This window comes from Clarias gariepinus, chromosome 19 (assembly GCF_024256425.1).
Source record: "Clarias gariepinus isolate MV-2021 ecotype Netherlands chromosome 19, CGAR_prim_01v2, whole genome shotgun sequence".
Taxonomy (NCBI): domain Eukaryota; kingdom Metazoa; phylum Chordata; class Actinopteri; order Siluriformes; family Clariidae; genus Clarias; species Clarias gariepinus.
This window is the reverse complement of record NC_071118.1, coordinates 11366198-11383539: the sequence shown is the minus strand read 5'-3', so window position 1 is coordinate 11383539 and position 17342 is coordinate 11366198. Positions and strand designations below refer to the sequence as shown.

The following is a 17342-nucleotide window of genomic DNA, read 5'->3' as shown; positions in this document are numbered from 1 at the left end:
TATTTAATGTTATTTTCTTTATTATAATTGTTTTTCAAGATTGATTTCTGGAGTTATGAGTTCTTTGCCGCACTTGTTTCTTTCTATTTTCATGCAGTACCCGGAGCCAACATTAGTTGTTTTTTTTCCATCTGAAAACTGATCATATACTGTAATATGTTGCTTTCATTATAGACAAGCAAACATTCTTTGTAATGTTATTTATTAATTAATTTTTAAGTTAGGTTTGGAAATAGTTAATGATTTTGTACATAATAAGGCAGACATGATAAGCATATATAACAAAAAATGTGCTAAGTATAATATGGTGCATTTTGAATTTGCACAAACACTCACACACAGTGAATCTTAAATGAAAAAAAAATGTGAAAAAATTTTGTTTGTGATTTAATTAAAAAAAGTTACACTCTCATATTCTAGATTGATTATATGTAAAGTGAAATATTTCAAGCCTATTGTTTTTAATTCAATGTTTAATGCTTACATCCAGCTCAAGATGAACAATATCTCAAAATACAGTATTAGATTATCTTCTAAGATCAAGCAAAAAATAAATAATTCTAAAAAGGATGTTCATTTATGCACTCAATACAGTGTCAGGGCTGCTTTGGCACACACTACTGCATCAATGGGGCATGGCATGGAAGCAATCAGCCTGTGGCACTGCTGATGTGTTTGGAAACCAGGTTGTTTTGGCATTAGTCTTTAGATTGTCTTTATTGTTGGGTCGGGTGTTTCTCATCTCCCTCTGTACAATAGCCCAAGGGTAGAGAGGCACTCTGGGGCCTTGATTTCCAAATAGAATGCAAATTTTACTTTCACCTAAAAACAAAGGACTTTGGAGCACTGATTACCGGTTCAGATATTTTTCTCCTTAACCCAGGTAAGACACTTTTGATGTCTCTTATTCAGGAGTAACTTGTTAGGCATACAACAGTTGCAGCCCATTTCGATAAGATGCTTGTGCAATGTGGCTCTTGATGCACTCACTCCAGCCTCACTCCATGAGCTGTAAAGCTCTCCCATGTTCTTGAATCAGCTTTGCATGACACTTTTCTTAAGGGTGTGATCACCCCTTTTAATTATGCACCTTTTTTTCTTTTTCCTCCCATTCAACTTTCCATGAGTATGTTTCAATACAGGATTTTCTGTTGATTACTCTGCTTGCTGTATTATTTATAAGAAATGAAACAAGAATATATGGGAGTTTTGATTGTTTAGAACTAAATTACAGCTTTCATTTCCAGATTTAACCTCTAGATGTTTTAAACAACTTAAATCATAGTACCTTTTGGGCCACCAGTTGTGTTCAGGTAGATTAAATACAATCTGCGGTAGCATGTATCTTAGATGCAATAATTCTTTAAGTTAGAAACCCAATGACAACACCAAATTGTTTTATTCTTTTTTTTAGGCTTGCACCCTAGCTTCTTTCAATTATTGTTTGTTTTCTGCGGTTTCTCTTTAGTCTCCTTTTCAGAAGGAGAAATATGTGGTTATTTGACTTAAGGTCCAGTGATTAGCTTGGTCAGTCTAAACCTTCCCTTCTCTAGGTACTCTCTAATGTACCTAATCAAGTCCTTTGTTGTGTTCACTATGTGTTTTGAGGTCACTATGCGAAATTAGAGTGTATGCATTCCTTGAGAATCTGGAAGACAGAATGTTTTTGTAGACTTCTGAATTTATTCTGCTGCAAACTTTTTTATTTTGAACTTCAATCTGGCCTTCCCATTCTTAGTGTTGATGGGTGGTTTGTATCTTATGCTTTGCTTTACAGTTCTCTGAATTTTTGTCATCAACTGCTGTTGTTTTCAGTGTCTGGTTTTTAACATCTTATTGGTTTCTTTCTTTTTTTAGGACATTTCAAATTCTTGTATTGTTGACTAAACTGAATATTTGACCAAAAGCCATGAATTGAAGTCCCTAACCCCTCTTCTCCCCTAGACAGCTTTCTGGTCGTCATGTTGGTTTATCCAACAAATGCTGCCTTTACCGTCAAAACCCAGGGCTTAAAACATTGATTACTTAAACAATCTATTTGAAATCCATAAATAGGCATGACAATTGAATACTACAGTGCTGCTGAATTATCAAATCTGATTGGTCAAGCGGTGTTGCTTACTGTAGTTTCATATAAAAGCAAGACAAATGACAGATTTATGTGCTTTTTTAATATAATATCATAAACATTTGTAACAGTCAAATGTAAAGCTCTGATGTAATTTTTTTTGATAATCAAATATTTCAGGACTGAACACCTCGCAGTTTGCAGGTTTTCAAGAACAAATTGCAATCTTTGTTTTACTAACTTCAAGAGATAGAGTGAGGGAACAAATTTTTAAAGCTGTTATGAAAGTAAGTGAGAACAGGAATGGAAGTGCCTCATCACTAATTTCAGTGATGAAATATAAAAAGCTACTGTACACGTACCTTCTCAATAGTAGGCGGTTTGTCATGATGCTCCGGCTGATCAGTGTACCTGCCCAGCCAAAAAAGGCACCACCTGTATTTTTTTTTATTGTTAAAAAAAGCCCATTGCATAATCAGTAATTAATATGTTTTAGCTGGTAACAAGTTATTTAACCATAACTGATGCAATGAGAAGCTTCTCATTTCTTAAACAACCATGTCAGAAGACATATTCTGTGTTTGTGGCAAATATGTTTATTATCCTGCATTCTTAAAAGAAAACAACTAAGGAGATTAAACTACTAAAATATTAAAAAAAAAAATACTTTATTAAAATGGGAGATCACTTGAAAACATAGTAAAATTAAATCGTAAAAAAATATACGATTACAACAGTAGAACTCACAGCTATGTTTAATAGTGATTTATGAACATGCAGAATAAGAAGAACTAAACATCTGTGTAGCTTTAGAAAAAAACACTTATCAGTGAGGAAGAAAAGGCTTCAATTTGCTAGGGAGCATAAAGAACACACTGTGGTGCATTTCAAAAAAGGGCATGTGGTCTAAAGAATCCCAACGTACTCTTTTTAAAAGTGATAAGCATATCGGGGTAAGAAGTGATGCACACAGGTAGTTCTTACTGTAGAAGCCTGTGGATTCAGTGTTAGGATCTAGGGTTACTTCTAAAGGTTATCATCGCCCATCATCAATACAAGATCCTGGAGAAAAGTTAATGCGACTCTGGATGAAAATAAATGTTGTGACATTGTATAAGCTTAGCAGAATGATGCCCTGGCTGTAATCAATGTAAATGGTGATGAAATGAACTGTCATATAGATTTTTAATGTGTTTTTATTTTTTGGCCGTGTAGTGTATTTTATTTTAGAGGTATTTTCGAGTACAATAAATCATCTTACTTAAGATTTTTTGAAATCATAAAATTATACTGTATATGTTAGTATATATAACTGTATATATAACAGTTCGACAAAAAACCCCTTTTTTTTTTTTTTTTTTTTTTTGCATTTTTGGACAAAAAAAAAGAAATAATTGCACATCAACAAAATACGGTAGAACAGAATGCAATAAGGCTGTTAAGAAGTGCAAGTGCCAAAATGTTAAGGCAAAATTGTTATGGTTTTATCAACATGAATTTTTATGTGATTTTGCAAAAACTCTGTCTCCCAAGGTTTTGAAACAATGGATAAATCAGCCAGCAGATATTTGGGTTAATTTAAGTATGCATTTTATTATTAATAATATGTTGGTTTAGTTTAAATAAAGAATATAGCAAACTCATTCTTCGATTGTGATTTTGTAATGAGTCTCAGCAAATTAGATCAATGAGAAAAATGTATAATTTTTTTGCACACAAAACCTTTTTAATACAAATAATTCTTGTATATAATAAGAAAGATTATAAACAGTGCAAAAGCTTCAGTTAACAGCCTCATCAGCCTCATTTGCTACCAATCTTATTTTTTTACCTCTGTGCTTGAAGAAAGCCCCCTGTCACTGTATAATGTAGGTATAAGGCATTCAACATCTGTTTATGAACCAGCAGTGCGCATCAGTCGTTCCCTAGGATTATAACATTTCAGTAATAGCAGACAGAATCAACCAAAGCAAACACAACAGCTTTGTACACACACATACACATATGCAACTCTTGTTTCTTTACCACAAATTGCTCACGCACCTTTGTAGTTTTGTGACTACAAACATTACCACAGTGCTTACTCTACAACATAGCTATATTAAGTATAGAAAATTGTTCTCGCACAACATCCAAATCTCATATTGTCCTATTTAACAGAATTGATTGCAGACATTAAGCATTAAGAAATTAAATGCATTTCTCATGAAGTGACTGCAGTAGCAGTAACAAATAGTCAAATAGTAAATGTCTTTTTTCCTGGTATTAGCATTATCTAAAAATCCACTAAACACATTAAAACAGTCAAACCAGCCACTATTTTAAACAGGAAGTAGTTTGACTGATCATGTGACAGAAAGAAACAATGTGATTGGCTCATATCAGCTTGTCAATGTTTTTTTAAAGCTTGTGTCTGCTTTGCTAAAAATCTGGAACTTTATGCTTCTAATATGAGGTTACATAGCATTATTAAGATTAAATGTTTGTTGTATGTTTTGTTACAGACAACCTGGTGTGTCTTAAAATAATAATTTACCAAAATCAGTAAAAGTCTGGAAAAGTGTTATCACGTTCTGCTGTCAAACTGTTCTGTACTTCGCAACACTGAATTTTAATCACTCTTACTAAGTAAAAATACATACTAACACATTTTACCCCAGAAAACTCTAAGCCAATTAAAAGTTTTTATTTGCAAATTGAAAATGATGGTATTTTAGACACAGCAACAATGTCTGAAACAGTAGATACAAATGACCATCTTTGCCATAATTTATCTTCAGTTTCAATGCTTCAAAAGAAGCATTAATTAACATTTATGAACATGATAATGAACAGCTAAGTACAAATGGCAAGCCTCATGGTGATAGCAGCATTTCACAGCTCAACATCCAACCTGCAAAACATGTATAAGTAAACTGTTAGCTAGCTAAGTGAACTGTTTAGCTGAGTGCTGCTACAGCCTGTGGTCATTGCTCAGAAGAATGTGGAAGAAACATATTTATTAGATAGCTAACTGTTTACCTAGAAACATGTATGAAGTAGCATTAGCTGGCTATTTTTTTTTTAGCAAGCTGCTGAAAACACAACAACATTTGGTCTAGTTAGCTAGCCAGCTAGTGTTACCTTTATTTATATACTGGTGATAATCAAAGTGTTCAAAAAAAAAAAAAAAACTTATTAAAACACACAAAGCATTTTCAGAATAGGTGTATCAATTAGGGTTTTGGTAATGTAAGAGAATTACTTAAGATTACTCCTTTACTTGTTTGTGTGTTTTTTTGGAGTGAATTATTACTATAGTAGCAGTACTTTTATTCAAGCAAATGTGTTTTGTACACTTTTCACACCTGATAAAATAAAACTATGAACAGATAACACATAACTATTATTGGCAACTTGCTATGATGTAAGAGGAATAAAACACATAGGAACATGCTGTTATAGGTAAATAATTGACTTTGGGATTGGTACAGTAAATCTCATTTATATCAGGTTTCATATATTCCTTACATACAGTAGCAATGGTAAAAGGAGGAAAATAAATAAAGAATTGCATGTGCATGCTCATACATACTGTTCTTTAGGGAAGGTATATGAAGTGTTAGGCCCAGGTGGTTTAGGGTACATAAATGTGTTGCTCTGGGTGCATGGGTCCTGAGGTAGAAATGTGAGTGGTGGCTGGATGGGTGGAGAGTGTTGTTCTGGGCATCCGTCCTTATTACATGCCAGACGATAACTGACATAATCTGTTGGGTTTGGAACCTCGTCGTATATCTGGCTCTGGTTCTGTGGAGAGGGCGCACTATATTAGAGAGAGATCTATTGCAGGAATCACAGCTCTTCTGCTTTAAGACTATCATAAAATAAAGACAGTAGAATCTAGTTTATGATCCGCCGTTACAAGAAGACAAGATGATCAATCTGTTGTTTTAGTTACAAGAGAAACATTACCAGTTCATTTGTCATTGTCTATTCACCAGTAGGAGGTGCTCTCTGTTCACAGACACTAAACCCTGAGGCACAAAATGCTTTCCTTTTCAGATTAGCAAGCAAGGTATAATGCATTAGTGCATCTTTTCAAGACCACAGTAAACCACGAGGATGAGTGCTGTCTTACCTGGAAGTCACCCGCTGGTTTCTTTTCAAAAGAGGAAGGCTTTTTATGGGTAGGAGAAGAGCCGGCCCTGTTGAGGACAAAGATCTTTAAGGCTTGGAGGCGTTGGCAAAGTGCAGCTTTTAAAAAACAAAAGTGCCACAGAAGTGTTCTTAATGACAATGTAGTCGAATAGCTGATGGTAAATCTCTCTTCAATAAGAAAAAAAAATTTCATGTTCAAAACAACAATAATGTGAGCACATACAGCAAGCAACCTGAAACAACCTGCTACAGTGGTGGCCAAAAAGTATTAAGACTTATATGTCATGTACATAACAGGTGATTTCACTAATTAGTTTAAATCTATCTGGCAGAAGAGTTGTGCTAATTAGAATTAGACAGTTTGGTTAATGGATTAGTAAAAATATATAACAGGATTTTTCATGTTCTGGAGGCAGAGTGTCCACCTCTAAAACTAGGCAATTCACAAGTGGATTGTGAACTTCTGTTGCAAACCTCTGTACATGATCTTTAGGAAGCAAGCAATCCAAGCAGGCAGGGATTGAGCAAGTAACACCAGAGTACTGCAACTAACTTTATACACAACTGGATCCAGCAGGTTTAAAAAAAAAATAAATAAATAAATAAATAAATATATTACTGTATTCTTGATTTTTATTATTCGTTTTTTAATGTAAATGTTATTAGGTGCCACAGTGGCGTACTGGTTAGCACTGTGGTCTCGCACCTCCAGGGTCAAGGGTTTGATTCCCACCTTGGGTCTGTGTGCTTAAAATTTGCATGTTCTCCCTTTGTTTGGTGTACTCCTGTTTCCTCCCACAGTCCAAAACCATGTAGATTAGGATAATTGGTGTTAATACATAATTGTGTGCATCCTGTTATGGACTGGCAGCCTGTCCAGGCTGTACCCCACCTTATGCCCAAAGTCTCCTGCAATAGGCTCCATGCCCCCTGCAAACCTGTTCCGGATAAGCGAAGATTATGTGAGATGTCATTAAAACATTTAATTTCACTTTTGTCTTAATATTTTTGGCCACCAGTGTACTTCAGCAAAACCTGGTTTATTAGTAAGAATCTGCCAGTCAAGCCACTTGGCCATCTATCATTAGTTAAGCGCCAAGCAGTAAAACAGTTTGGACAGACAAGCAGGACATTTTTCCATTAATTGCACTTGTTAAAATAACATATATAAAAAGTGACAACTAATGTACATTATTGTAGGGATGACTTCCAGAGAATCACTACAAGGCCACACTTGGTATCAGGGGTTAATTAGATATAAGCTAGTGTTTAGACTTGTTTAAACACATACTCTATTTAAAGCATGGCCTTTTTTTCTGTAAAACATTGCGCTGTAATGAGCTCACATGAACTATTCTATTGCATGGTACCCACGAGTCACTGTCGGATTCACTTTGTTTCTTCCTCTGCTGTCTGTTGACCACAAACACGACGGCGGCTATACTGAGGATAATGCTGAGGGCAATCACCCATCCGAGGACACCCATCACCCTCTCAGCTGCACTCAGTGGCTGTGGGGTTTCTGTGGGAAACACAGAAGCTTGGTGATTGTCCTACTATAAAAACGAACCTTTGTGTAGTTTTAGCAGCCTTTGTGACATTGAAACAAAGAGATATTTTACAGCAGAGAAAAATTAAATGTTCCACATTAAATTCCACATCCTAGTTTAAAACAGAATTTGTGACATCATCACAGAGCTTGGCAAATGATACTTTCAGGAATATAATTTACGACTTGAAATAGAAAAGCTCGTCAGTGGAAAATGAGAAGGAAGTATGGATGCCAATTTTACCAGAAGCACGTTTAACAGGAATGTACAAATTAATGTAAGCCAGCTAGCCGACATGATATAAAGTGAGTGAGGTTCAGACCTTTTTCTGCTTGTGGTGCAAAAATAAACAAAACATCTGGCCATGTAGTGTCCAAAAAAATCATATACGTAAAACTAAATCAACAGAAATGTTGTTTAAAAGTTATATTGCACAATCAAGAGTGATGTTCTTATTTATCAACAGTATAGAATAATTGATGGTATGATGCCATTCATTTGTACATTCTTTCTGCTGATTTGTTTTGTATATTTAAGCAACATTTCACATTCAAGAATGAGGTTATGAAGAATATCGGCATGGCTGTGATTGCCTATGGCATTTACTCTGTGATGAATCACAGCTGCACAAAAACTCAGTATAACCTCATTTCTGTTTGTGCAATGTGCAGTTGCTTGAATATACAAAAGGGAAAAAACAACCACATTTTTAGTCAGAAATCAGCACAAAGAAAGTACAAATTAATGGCATAATTTTTCCCCCATTCCCATTTGATCTTCTATACCGATTATCCGATACAGGGTTGCAGGTGGCCTTGAGCCTATCACAGGAGACTTTGGGCTCGAGGCAGGGTACTGTACAACCCTGGACAGGGTGCCAATAACGACACACACACACACACACACACACACAAACACACACACACATTATGGGCAGTTTGGGAGCGGGAATTAGCCTAATTTGCGTGATTTTTAAACGTGGTGGAAAGCAGAGTACCCGAAGGAAACTTACCAAGCCTGAATGGCATCATAACATCTACAGTATACTGCTGATACATAAGATGTGTTAGAAACCCCAAGTAATGCTGTAGGTTCCTTTATCCTTGAAGAACAAAATAATAATAAAAAAAAACATCTTAACATGTTACCTTAAAAACAGAAATACACACTGTAAAGTGAAGACGTCCATGTGGTGAAAAATATACGTGTTACACAGCACTGACACAGACACCTATTAGCCATACATTAACAGCCCTGACAGATGACGTGAATGACGTTGATTATCTCTTTATTATGAGGCAAGTAAACGTTACAACCTAAACATTGTTGCAGACCAAGTACACCTTTTTATGGCAACATTATTCAATAATGCAGTGGTCTTTTTCAGCAGGATAATACGCCCTGCCACACTGCAAATATTCATGAATAGTTTGAATTCATGTGTTAAACTGGTCTCCAAATTCCCTAGATCTCAATCTGATAAAGCATCTCTGGCATATGCCGGATGATCCATACAGGACTTACAGGACTTAAAGGATCACAGCACACAGCACATCTTGTGTAGTCCATGCCTTGATGGGTCGACTGTTCTGGCAGGAAAAGGTAAACCTACACAATATTGGTCAGCTGGTTTAAATGTTGTAGCTGATCGGTCTATGTATTTAATTAACATCTCCTTAAAGAAACCATTTATCAACAAATAAGTATTTTTTTAACCCTTGTTACATAACAATATGTAACGTCCCTGACTAAAAAAGAGTTGATATTTGGATTTAAAAATTAAAACGCCAAAGATTAATCCTCTAACTTGATAATTACTACAGTTAATTAATTAATGTTTCAGCTAGCAACAAATCTTTCAACCCTAATGCAGGGAGTAGTTTTCTATTTCAAATATGTACAAGACCATGTTGACAGATGAACCATGTGGTTGTGGAAAAGTTGTTACTCTGTTTCAAAAGGCTCAAATTATTGGCCTGCATTAAGCAAAGAAAACAACTAAGGAGTTTGCTGAGACTATTGAAATTGGGTTAAAAAACTGTCCAGCTTATTATTAAAACCTGGAAGGATAATTTGGAACCATCAACTCAGTGGAATAAATGTGGTCAAGGAAAAAAAAATCATGACTCACTCTGATGGAAGACAAAACTTTTAGTAAATTTGCATCATAAAAAAAAATCATATTCAAAATCAAAATCATAGTCTTGTTTTGTAGTAAAAGTAAGACTATTTCCACATGCATAGTGCAGTGAAAACTTATTGGATTGTGACTAATTGGGTAAAAATGCTTAAATTTGATAGGGAGCATAAAGATCTGATTTTGGAGCAAAAAATAAATTAATCAATACCTTCTGAGTAATCAAAATCAAGAATTCATCAGTGATACGGTATAATGAAATAAACTTATTACAGTAAATTAACTTATTTTCCACTGGGTTTCAGGTGAACATTAGAAAACACCAGTACATTTCCTATTTGGATATGTGTGGTTTTTTTTTGGTGTGTGTTAACTCAGCCCTGCAAATCAGGTCTGTCATGAATGGCTTTCACGTAAGCTTTCACTTAGGTCACTATGTACACAGAGCAACATGATGTTAGTTCCTGACCAATGAAAGCCTGTCTCATATTGGATTTAAAAAGACAATGGTTGGCTTCTGCCCAGGAAAAAAGACAAGAGCCAGCCACAAACTAAAAGCCTCTAGTGAGGATATATGTCTCAAACAGTCTCTAACACATCACTACTGCTGAGTGGAAAAGGGAATTCACAGTCAGGACTAAATGACAACCAGCAAGCACAGACCAGTTATACAGCAAAAAAAAAAAAAAGTTTTGTCCAGTAAACAAAACCATTTGACAAAGTGTTTCTTTCCCCACACACAAAACTGATTACAGGGATTTATACGGATGGGTTTTCACATTTTATTTGTAAAAAGAACAATTTATGTGCTTATGCCCGAAAAATCCCAACAAACACAAGTGCAAGCTACAATTAAACTATTTAAAATACAGTTACAACCAACAGGAAAATAAAGCATTCATTGATCAAATGACATGCCAGTGGAAATACATATATACTGTACAGCATGGTCATTTAACAAGAGTGACTTATTGCACAACACTCAACATAGTTCAAATATTTACAAAACCCTATACAGAGTAATTGAATCCATGTGCAAAAGCAAAAACATTTTAGTCATCACATTTCAGGATTATGTAACACTTTGTTGAACTGAACTTTGTTTGAGCACAACATATACACATTATACACATTTTATTGTATTCTTTTGCACAGAACCAGTTGCACAACAAGACATTTATACAGCAAATATGTACAAGAATATTTTAATCATGTGTTTTAACTCAATAAATTACATCATACACATCAAACCTTAAATGAATTTAAGAGCTTTTCAGTCGTTTTGTAGAACATGTTAGCTGTTACAATAGTCTTTGGTGAAGTTTATAATGCACCGCATGCACAGCATCTAGCTGTATATAAATACAAAACATGATGATTTCATGCAGCTCTAAAATATTAACCTAATTTGAACAACTATTATGAACTCCAAAGTAGATATTTAATCAACTCGCAACCTTTTTATGACACTATTTACAGCTAAAATGTAACATTGTTGTATTAAATACATTAACTAGAAATGGTTTACAGTGGAAATACCATCATAAGTTCTAAGTATGTAACAGAACAAAATTTTGTCCCTTGATTGGGTTCAGCTTGGTTTTAATCAGGTGATGCATTTGTTTGGATCGACGTTGCCATTACATGCCAAACTGATTTTGTCCTCTCGGCATGTGCAACTGTCACAGTTAGACATTTACTTTCCATTTATGGCCACTGCTTCCTGAGATGACACACATACCTTAGCACTTTGTGCATAATTTCTGTTTCAATGACTTTGAAAAGGACCTTGTCTGCTAATTGGGAAGATGTAAGATAGTGCTTGAGCACAGAACTAAAAGTCAAGGGGCGGATTTGGATCTGATCCAACTACTTCAGTAAGCCAAACCGAGACAACAGTGTACAACATAAAACAACACACTTAACGCACTTATCCAGCCTAACGGTAGGGTAGGATTAAGACGGATTAGCTAGCAGGTCTGTCCCATGGATTTCTTTTGTTCTTTTTGTTTAGTGAAAAGTAGTTTTTGTTCAGTGAAAAGTATTTGGAATATACAGTACTACTATTTTGTCTTATTTTTTTCTTTTTTTTTTTTCTTAATCATCTTCTACGTTCAGTCATTTTATCTTATTATGTGTGATTTAAACCAGTCGGTGTTGTAAGACAGCGACCCATTGTGATGATGATTTATTTAATCTTCGCACTCCCACCATGTCGATAAGCAGATTCAGCTCAAGTTCCCTTCGTGCAACTTTCCTCCTGTGATCAATCACCACAGTAATGTACATTTTGCAGCACCATTTAACTGCTAACACAGGACTGACTACAATTAGCATAATAACTATTACAAATTTGTTGAACGCTATAAAAACAAAATATTAAAAGCATGCATTGACTGTGAGCCAAAAACATTGTAGTAATGTCTTCCCAATTAGCAAACAAGCCACATGTGACATTGTTGAGCCAACATTGTTGAAATGTTTGTGCCTATGTGTGTGTGCTTTGAGGGTTTTTTTTTTCGGTCTGGTTATTACCTCTTCCTGCTCTTGGGAGGCATAACTTTCATATTTTATGACACTTCCAAATACTTATTCATCAGTGGTTACCATAACACATACAGTATACAACACAGCTAATTATATACCATTTTCTGTACAATTTTGTTTAGAATTTGCTTTATAGAGATGTCTTATCAAATTAACCAGTATGAGTTCTTTATTTTTAACTGAGAGTGCATTTTTCCTGCTTTTGTTTAGTACTGTACGTACTAACCAAACTGCTTTTGTTTAATACAGTACTCTGAGCATGGAAAAATCAGGTTGACATCTGATGAACTACTAGAGATTTACTGCAGAAGAATATAGATGAATAAATGTAATTTTCCTCCATTGCTAGCATGTTTTTTTATTTTTATTTTATTTCACTGGTATTTATGTGCCTGTTATTTGTATAAATGTTGCAGAATTAGTTGATGGAAGACCAAGCAGTTTGTGTTCATTCAAATCTGTCTTCGAGTACAATTGAGTAATTGTATAAGTACTTTGCAATAGGTCTTGGTTGTTCCACCCAGAAATCAGGTGAGATTCCACAACCCTCATTTCATACAAAAATACATTCCAAAGTTCAGCCGAGACTCATGAAACTTCAGCAGTCCCACTGAACTAAATATATTTGGTATCTTACAAAGTTACAGTGTATTTAGTACAACTCCATCACTCTTCTTTCATCAGAACTAGCCATATTAGAAAGAAAATTGTTACATGTGTACTAAATTCCTCGTAACTTTGAAAGGTATGTCTTTATATGTGTCTCAGCTGAACTTTAGAGTGCTTTTTTTTGCATAAAATGAAGGTTGTGGAATTTGACCTTGATTCCATACATTGTACTCATCGCTCCTAGTGACAAACTTCATGGTCGTTATGCAGAGCAGGAATGGTTTATAATGCACCTCAATTATGACTTTAGACAGACTTGAAGAACCCCAAACTATCCCTTTAAATAATTAAATACCACAATTGCTTCTGCTTAAGGCTGAAATCTCTCACTTATGAGAGAAAAAAACTCATTTTGTTTGGCATTTTTCCCTATCCCACATAAAAATAGGTCCCTTGCTTCCTAATAAAGACTATCATCTTTTCTTTGCAATCCTAAATGTTGCAGTGGTTGTGGATTGTTATGTTCTCCCACACTTTGCTTTGATATAAGCAGGTAAAGGTGAAGCTAATTTCTGGGTCAGAAGAAGGTTTTTCTAATGTGATAAATCAATAATAATTACCAGGAGACTGTTTTAAACATTTTAAGCTGCACTTTCGAAGCAGTAACAGTATTTAAAAATTTGGATTCAGGCAAAATTCAGCTCCACATCACAACACCATCTGGGCCTGGATTTGAAACACGATGCCGTAAGTCCGACTGTAAACACTCTCTCTAACACATTGGGAAATAAATGTGCGATTGTAACTAAGCTCTGTCCCACAGATGCTGTAAAAACCTGTGCCTAAATATTCACTGTTTACCAGTGGCCTCCGGTGCAGTCAATCATATTCGATTCCTAAAAGAGTTGGAAAACTGCGCATTTTGCACCTCTGATACTGGCTTTCATATTAACTGACTTAAAATACATTTCTGATAGTTGTGAACTTGTGATTAGAAACATATTTATATACTGGTAATCACACCTGAAGGATCCATGTGTCGATTGTTACTGCAATATTTACCTAAGGAAAATCACACATTGTAATCTGTTACATTTTTATTTTGTGCTTAAAGAAGCTGATCATTTCACTTTACACGTCTCACAATGTGTGACAAATATGAATCGTTTGGCACTATCATGAAGCCCTGTTTAAAAGGTAAGCTAAGGTAAGGAAATGCTACTTCATGTATTTTGCCTTTACTACAGTTGACTAGAATGTGCATGCATACTTCCTCCATGTTTTGTTTCTTTTTTGTTCTTTATTTTAGTGTCTATTGACACTCCATGTAAAATGTGTCATTTTATTATCTATTTTTTTTATCTACAACTACTACTATTATAATAAAGTATGAACAAAGTACAACACTAACTGCGACAGTGCAAAATTTTCACAGTAAACAAAGTGCATGAACGATGTCTGAATGTTTCATTTTGAACCCGTTCTCTGTGTGCGTGAGATGCCGAGACTTCTCACGTACTGTACGCTTCTTGTCACCCACTAGATGTTTAGTCTTCATCTGACTTTACTCATGCCCAACTGTCTCACGCTGTGATATAGCCAAGGTTCTGATAAAGCCAAGGACAGGTGAAAGTAAATCTGCTGTACAGGGTTTTTGAGTGTATCTGGGAAGAAAAAAGGAAAAAACGCCACTACACCATGCTCTTCATTTATACTAGTAAATTATACAGTATTCACACTATAATTTAACAAAAGTGCCTTTATCTGTTTTAATAAGTGCTCCGTCGACATGGGCAAAATTTTCTCAATCTGATTGAAATCATTCCGGTTAAAGATTCCAATTTAACTGTTTACATGGACAATGATCTCATAAGATGTGCTTTTACATGCTCAAAGCGTTTAATCAGAATATAACTTTTTTGCCATATGCAAAGTGGTTCTGTCTGCTGTAAAGTGTTTAATCTCTCGGCAAAATAACAGAAGAAAAGAAATAGAATCTAAATTTTAGGTTAGGTTAGACTTCCCATGTTTTTCAGATGAATCCCACCTTCTGTTTTATGATTCTTTTAGTCTCATCTATGATTGGTTGAATGATTTACTACATGAGCCAATCAGTGCCCCTTCCTGAACCAGAGACCCGGTGGATGAAAGAAAGCACAGGTGGAATAAAGTTGTTTTCAGAGTTTATACCAATCAGGAATGCAAGCAACATTTCCTTCCCGTAATCTTGTCAGATCATCTAAGGATACCCCCATGTGTGACAAACACACAAAGACGGAATATATTCCTTCTAGAGCGAAACAATCAACTCAATTGTTTACATGGCTAATATTACCTATTGAAGACATTATTAAAGGTTTACACCAGCACTCTCGTTCTGATTGAAGATTTATTCCAGTCAGGTTGTTCCTATTGAGATGTTTACATGATGCATTTTTTATTCTGATTGCGCTTTTATTCCCATTATTACTGGAATATTAGGGTCCATGTAAACGTGCCTAATGAATAATGGCTGTAGCCTAAAATATCAAAGTGAGAAAAGAAAGGTGATAGCTATTGTTACCACCCCTAATAGGATTTTTTTTCTATGAAAACTCCTTTATTTCCTGCTTAAAGTTAATAAAGTCAAAAGCAACTTGCTAATAACAACCCACAGCGTGAAAGTTACAGACTGTTATAAAGTGACACTGGAGACTTCTTCCAAAAACCTTAAATAATTGTTGTCTAATTGAAACCCTCACCATATGATTGTTTTTCTTTGTTAATAAACACTTTTACAGTTTTATTTATCGGACATTGGTTTTGTGGAGTGTTTGACGTAAATGCCCCCCTGACTTTGCTTTTGTCATGGAAACAAAAACATATTAGAACTAGCACATCTGGAGTTTCCTTGTAGCTGGAACAACTGTCAAAACTGCAGTTATAGAATAGTAAACTCCTTCAGGCTAGTCAGGTTTAAGAGTTTTCCAGCACTGTGAAATAATTGACTTTAGCAAACAACAAATGTAAAACAAATCAGAAACAGGACCGGTAGATTGTTGAAAAATACTCATCATTCTGGACTGCGTTCCAAAGCCAGCAATTAATCTAAATAAAGCTCAGCCATATTTATTTAGATTTAAATCTCTATGTGAAATGTGGAAAGGACTTCTATTGATGACATTTTAATGACTTTATATGCAAAGATTTTTTTGCCTCGTTTTCTTTTTCACACATACCACTCCTCTTTAGAGATGACAGAGCCATCCATTTGAGGAACCATATCCACAGAGACTTCCACTTCAGACCCATAGCCATCCCTGTAGCCTTGTTCATTATATCTCAACCTCTTGTTGTCCTCCACTGGACTGTAGGACTGCATCCTGTTGGGAGGATGATTGTGGAACTCAGGTACATGTTCACCTAAGAAACTGGGACCTCCATAAATTTCAGGTTTCTTCTCATCCTCAGGATAGTTCAGGTCTTCAGGATAGGTCAGGCTCTGAGGCAGAGAGGGGCACGATGACAGGTCGCTGGCTTTGCCAAAGCCGTTGGCCAGGACCTGTTTTTTGGTGCTGTAATCACCTTTAAACGTGCGCCTCTGTCGATGAAAGAACACCACCAGCAATATAATGGCTGCCAGTAGCACTGTACCACACACAACCGCTCCACCGATAGCAGCTCCTGCTCGCTGTTGCTCGGTGTGTGTGGAACTAGGGGACTCTGGGTAAGGAGAGATGGAAGGGAAGAGGGTATAAATCTTTCTCTAATTCCTCTAACAGCTCCATTTTATGTAGTTAAAACTGCTGGTGGAATGCTGTGATATTCTTTCAATCCTAATGTTTTCCAATCTCCTAGATTGGATATTTCTTATTGCATATCTAAGTGAGAGAGTGAGTAATTAAGTAATTAAGTACGTATGTAAGCAAGTAAGCTAGTAAATAAATTTGTAACTGGATACGTAGCTAGACAGTAAAACATCTTGGTCTCATTTAAGGCAAATATTATAATTATCTGGCCTGTGTTCTTTTGTCATTCGATTTGATTCATGTTCTCCACCCCAACCTTTAGCTAAATATGATTACCATCTGTCATCTAATGATTGCCAGCTAGCCGACTAACATTGGCCATGTGCATGAATATTTCCACAATTTTATCACCATCGACTTTTTCATTTTAAACAATTAATTCAAATTCTTCCCCCAGCAGCTTTAAATGACATTATGGAAAGGGAGGTAAATGAGGTTAAGGGAGTGATGGTGTTTGACTACTTGAGCACTGAGTGAAAACTCAGGAGAAGAGAACCAAGCATGCA

General features: G+C 35.4%; 1 protein-coding gene across 3 annotated transcripts in view; it reads right to left on the bottom strand.

Moving 5' to 3' along the window:
• Nucleotides 1-4594: 4594 nt before the first annotated feature.
• nectin1a (nectin cell adhesion molecule 1a) overlaps nt 4595-17342 on the bottom strand; it is a 44887-nt gene continuing 32139 nt past the window's right edge. Inside the window, exons 6-10 of one of the 3 annotated variants that reach the window (XM_053478442.1) lie at nt 16613-16750; nt 7580-7727; nt 6186-6252; nt 5643-5854; nt 4595-4961 (exon numbers count right to left, since the gene is read on the bottom strand). In XM_053478442.1, coding sequence (XP_053334417.1) covers nt 4943-4961; nt 5643-5854; nt 6186-6252; nt 7580-7727; nt 16613-16750 — 584 coding nt within the window. In that variant the 3' untranslated portion in view covers nt 4595-4942. Of the gene's footprint in view, nt 4962-5642; nt 5855-6185; nt 6253-7579; nt 7728-16266; nt 16751-17342 lie in introns of those variants that run through there. The other 2 variants (XM_053478444.1, XM_053478443.1) reach the window with 2 other exon arrangements.